Raw genomic sequence first — 5,350 nt, 5'->3', positions numbered from 1 at the left:
ATGTGTAACAGCACTGGGAAGCAAGATTATTTTTCAGGATAAGTACAATAAAATTCAGGTAATACTCTTCATCAGAAAATATTTTTAAGAAAAATGCTGATGAACATTTGTTTAGTTCCATTATTAGGTAGGTTTTATTTTCTTTCTCAGTAAGAATAGTGAGTGTACATACACACACAAAAAAAAGCCTTGCTCTACCATTATTCTGAATTGCAAGTTGCAAACGACATTTTTCTGTCTGCTTTTACACTCCTTAAAATGTCTTTTTAAGAAATGGAAAAACGGATTTGATTTTTAAGAAAGTGGTCTCGTTGCAATTCCACATCAGCAGAGTCCTCTGAGAAGACGAGATGAAAATGCAGACGGTCGAACAAAGGAGCCACAGAAAAGAAGCCTCTTCTCAAAGAGCTCAACAGACACATATTAAAATGAATGGACTGAACCTCAGTCCTGTGTCTCATGATTCATCTTCAGGGAAATGAGGTCCACTATGCTTATTCTGATTGCAGCTCTAGAGGCTTCCTTGTGCTTTTCTACCAATTACTGTGGGTGGAATGCCAAATTCTGCTTTGCTATGTCAAAGTCCAGTTGGACAGCTTTCTCCCAGTTCTCCAAAAATGGATTGAAGTGAATACAGAGACAATGAGTAAACTGTGATGTAAAGTTTATATACAAGAATATAACATTCATCTGGAGTATTTACAAGGTTAATTAAAGCAATATTTTACAACTCTTTCGGGTTAACCACTAGGTATATTACAGTCAGGCTACAGATGGTTTAATTTGCAAAATAATAATAACAATAAAAAAGTTGCATTCAGATCCACCAGCTCTAAAATGTGTTCTTTTTTTCTGAGAAAGAAGGGCTCAGACTTGTGGAAAATAAAATGTGAGAATGGTTAATATACTCTTACGGGTGCCTATGTATTGCATGCAAGAGTTGTAATGTGACCTTTATAGTGTTAATACAGACGGCAAGCCATTTCACCTCAGTGAAAGAGTCGCACCCACCGTGACAGGCCAGTCACACACGTGGCTGTCTTTCTCTGCATCTCCTACTTTTGCAAAACAAACATGCACATATACAGAGAAGCTGCAATATAAATGAACCAGCATTACCAAAATGAAGAGAGAAAAACCTCAGAACAACCATAAAAACCGCAAGCTTTAAGCAAGAGACTGTAATACTTCCCAAAAATAGTCTTTTTTTTAATTATTTTTATTATTATTACATTTTAACTTATGTACAAAAACGGAGGGGTTCCTCCCCTCTTGGAGAGCGGTCACTGTGTCTTGTGCCCAACAGCATCTCGAGGCTCAGAGGAGCCAAAGCAGGAAGGTGCGGGGGGCCCAGAGAGCTTGGGACAGAGGCGGCTGCTGCAGACAGCCAGAGGTTAAGCCACTAACACTGTAGTTTGCGGATGCTGCGGGAGAATCGCTTGAAAGCCCGCTGCCCTTTCTGCCACCGCTTCAGCGAGGTGATCACTAGTTCTCCAGCTTGCTTCTGCCCCATCACCAAGTAGGGGACGTTGATGTCGTTCATCTCATCGCAGGTACACTGGAGGCCACCTTTGAGCCAGAGCACTATCTTCCTCAGATCCCTTTCTGTCAGCCCATTCAGCTTGTAGATGGTTTTGCTCTTTGTTTCGGGGGTGATCTTGGTATCCCCATTGATGTAGGCAATCTCCTTCACTTTTATCTTCAAGGCTAATAGAGCGAGGGGAGGGGGAAGTGGGGAGAGAGAGAGAGATTGAGAGGGTTTTTTCCCATTAGTGCACATAAAGAGGACCTGGGGAGGGAGGTGCTCTATTGCTAATTAAACTGTCAGGGCTGACAGAAGAGGCAGCAGGTGGCTCCATTTCTAAAGCCACAAAGGGCATGCAAGTCATTTCAGTTTGAATCAACCTTAGGGTTGAGGTTTTTTGGATTTCTTTTCTCCTCTTTCCCCTCCCCCTCTTTTCCCTTCCTTTCTAAATTAATATTTTCTTCAGCTTTTTTCCTGTTTGCAACAGGGAGAGAGCAGGTTTGCTACATTAAGCAGAGCACTATTTTTTTTTCTAGGAGAGGACAGCCTTTCTGAAAGTAGCATTTGAAGGGGAGGTGGGGAGGCAAGTACCTAAACCAAGAAACCTGATCTCTGCTGCAGCTCAAAACTTCTACACTTAATTTATTAGGCTGGAGAGGATTTTAGGCAAACCTGTAAGGAAATGATATTTCACATGCATTGTTTTTTTGAAAGAATAGATCCCATGGAGGGCAAATTGGTCCAACAGCTGCATTCGATTTGGTAAAATAACTAGGAGGGGGATGCAGGGCTCTGTAAGACTCTGTGGGGCATGTTTAGCTTTAAGAGGATTTATCTGAGTGCAATTTGCCAGGCTAAAGCTATTCGTTGTTTTAGCAATTATGTCCCACAGTCATGGTTTCAGGGTTTGGGTGGTTGCGTTTTTTGGTTTGTTTGGCTTTTTTTTTTTTTTTTTTTTAAGAAAGACTTTTGAATTGCTGTAGATACTTATACTATGAATCTGTTTTCAGGTATAAACATTGACCTATTGTAAAAGGATTCCCCTCCTTATTCCTTTTCACTCTTGAAATGCTAATGTGTGGATAATGTGTCCTTCAGTTGTCTGTGTCCAAGGAGCCTTCTTGTCCTCTTCTAACCCCAGATCTTCCCATTAAGTTTATATCCCCAATTGTCTGTGCATTACCTTCTCTGTCAAATGATATATAGAGCTTCATTCTTAATCTGCGTAGAGAGTCTTTCTTACGACACATTGAGATTGGTCATGCAGCTCTGTCTCAAACGTCTAAATGAAGCTTTGCTCTACCTCTCCCCAGGCAATAGTCTGCATGAAAGATTCTTTTTTTTTTTTCATTTTACTTTCTATTGGGCTTGCCAGCAACATCCACATCCACATAAAAGAGCACTACTTCAAAACAGTAAACAGAAAAGAACAATAAAAAGGGCTATCTTTTATTCCAAGGTGGAATATTGTGTTTCATGACCCAATGGTCAAAGCCCTGCCTTTATTCAGGCACATCTCTCACTGACTCCACTGGGAGTTGTACCTGATCCTCGACTCTCAAGTTTCAACCGAGAGGAGCTCTGCTTCCACTTACCAAAGTCGTTTTTGCAGAGGTTTTCCACGATGTCATTATCATCTTCATTTTTGTTTTTGCAGGCATCACAGACCTTGGGTGCTGGAAATGCAATGACAGTCCCCGTCAGGCTCGGGGAGAAAGAACAGCAGGTGGCGTTGGGAACCCTTTGGGAAATGTCGGTTTTCCATCCCTTCACCCCAGATCCTACCCCTTCTCTCCCCAGCTCCGGAGATCCCGCGTACTTTGAGGCGCCTTTACCTTTCTGCAGACCCGCTACCGGGGTCTCGGTTTGTTTTTAAGGTCACACCTCAAACAGAAGTTTTTGTTTTAACGGGGAAAGGAGTAAGAGAGGGGGGGTAGGCGGGGGAGGCGAGCACACGACACAGAAGCACCCCAGCTTCCCGCTTCAGCGACGATCCCTGCACAAGGAGATCGACCCTCTGGGAGCCGCGCGGCTCCATTTCTGGGTCCCAGACCTTTTCTTTAGGGATGGAGACGGGTGCGGGCCGGTGCCATTTCCCCGACGGTACCTGCGCTTTGCCCGGTCCCCTCGAGAAAACCTCCCTGAACCTGGCCGGCGTCCACCTCCCCAGTCCCCCCGTCCGGAGCACCGGGGTGTGCTGTAACGCAAGTAAAACGCATTCGTTCCCCTACGGAAAGCCGTGGAGGGACCCCGCTGTCGGGGCAGCTCATCGGGGACAGATGCTGCCGAGCCGGGGGAGGCCCGGCGGCTTCCTCTTACCTTCCCTGGTGACGGGGAGGATGTGGTCGCTGCTGGCCAGCGGGATGCAGAGATCGTTGTCCTTGGGGAAGCGGCTGCAGTCCAGCATGTCGGGCCAGGGGAAGCCGAAGGCGGACATCACTGGGGCGCAGCTCTCCTTCACTTCCTCGCAAAGCGAGTGGCAGGGCTGAATGATCTCGTCCAGGTCGTCGATGCAGACGGGGGCAAAGAGGGAGCATAGGAACTTCCTGGTGTCGGGGTGGCACTGCTTCTGCACCAGCGGGATCCAGGTGGAGGCTTGCTCCAGCACCTCCTGCACCGTCTCATGCCCCAGGAGGTTGGGTAGCCGCATGCTCTGGTACTCGATGCCCCGGCACAGCAGCATCGGGGCGGGGATGGGCTTGCAGTTGGAGCGCTTGTAGGAGAAGTCGGGCTCCCCGAAGGGGAAGATCCCGGCGGCCGAGCCCATGCAGTGGGACGCCAGCAGGAGCAGGGCGCAGAGGCGGCGCTGCATTTTGGGGCGCGGAGAAGGTGGCGGGGGGGGGGGGGCTGGAGAAAGGCTCGGGGGCCGGGGTGGCGGGGCGGGCGGCGCAGCGCTGCCCTCAGCCGCAGGCAGCGTCCCCCAGCCCGGGCTCCTGCTGCCAGGCGGGGACGGAGGGTCTGAGCGAGGTGCTGGGGCAAACGGGAGTTTTCTGGATTTTTTTGTATGCAAATAGCAGGGGGAGCGGGAGCTGGGAGGAGCCTGGTGACAGCCATCCAGAAAGGATTGGTCACTACTTTCTCGGTCTGCTTTTGCTCAGGGGGATTGTCTTTTGGCAGGAAATCCTTGCAAGGAACGTTACCGTGCGAGCACGGGGAAGGAGGGAAAGATCCCGGCGAACAAAGAAGCCCGAGGAGCTTCTGGGCCGGGCAGGGGGCGCGGGGCCGCCCCCAGGCCGCGGGCTGCTGGAGGTGAGCTTTGCCGCTGGCCCAGCTACTGCGGAGCGGCGGGACCCCCGCTCTGCCATGCCCTCCACGCCCACGTTTGGTGCTCTCGCTGCCAGCGCAGGGGCGATGGATTCGGGCCGGTTTCCAGACAGGGGGCGAGGCTGGCTGCTCCCTCAGCCCCCGGGGGGTGTCTGGCACCTCCGCCCCTTCCCTGCGATGCTGGCAGGTCTCGGCCCGGCGCTGGAGCCGCATGCATCAACTGGGGACTACCGGCGCTCCCGACCCCCCTCCGCCTCGACAGCGCCTAGCCCCGGGGGCTGCCCAGCGGAGCCTTCTGCCCCCTCCAGCCCGTCCTGCCTCTGGCTCGCCCCTGCGAGGAGCGGGGGCCTGCAGCGGACCCCGGCGGTACAGCCCCTGGATGGCCCCGACTGCCAACGGGAGTTTTCCCTGGGTGGTAGCATCCAAGTCGTTTCGAAATACTGTCACCTGGCACGTTTTTCTGGGGCTAAAAGCATGGGCCTGGCTCTGCACAGCATAGGCACATCACTTTTGCTTCACTCCTGTCTTCACCTAGAAACTCCCATAAAGCATTGTGTTAGT

At 50.5% G+C, this 5,350-nt stretch overlaps 1 protein-coding gene across 1 annotated transcript; it reads right to left on the bottom strand.

Annotated features, from left to right (window-relative positions):
- Positions 1–647: 647 nt before the first annotated feature.
- On the bottom strand, positions 648–4,479 carry SFRP2 (secreted frizzled related protein 2). Its single transcript, XM_027636041.1, has 3 exons — positions 3,845–4,479; positions 3,121–3,201; positions 648–1,707 (listed from the first exon to the last, which is right to left on the bottom strand). The coding sequence occupies exons 1-3, from the start codon at positions 4,335–4,337 to the stop codon at positions 1,403–1,405; spliced, it is 879 nt and encodes a 292-aa protein (XP_027491842.1). The 5' UTR covers positions 4,338–4,479; the 3' UTR covers positions 648–1,402.
- Between the last annotated feature and the right edge of the window lie 871 nt (positions 4,480–5,350).

This window comes from Corapipo altera, unplaced genomic scaffold (assembly GCF_003945725.1).
Source record: "Corapipo altera isolate COAL_440 unplaced genomic scaffold, ASM394572v1 22b, whole genome shotgun sequence".
Lineage (NCBI taxonomy): Eukaryota > Metazoa > Chordata > Aves > Passeriformes > Pipridae > Corapipo > Corapipo altera.
This window is presented reverse-complemented; position numbering and strand designations above follow the sequence as displayed.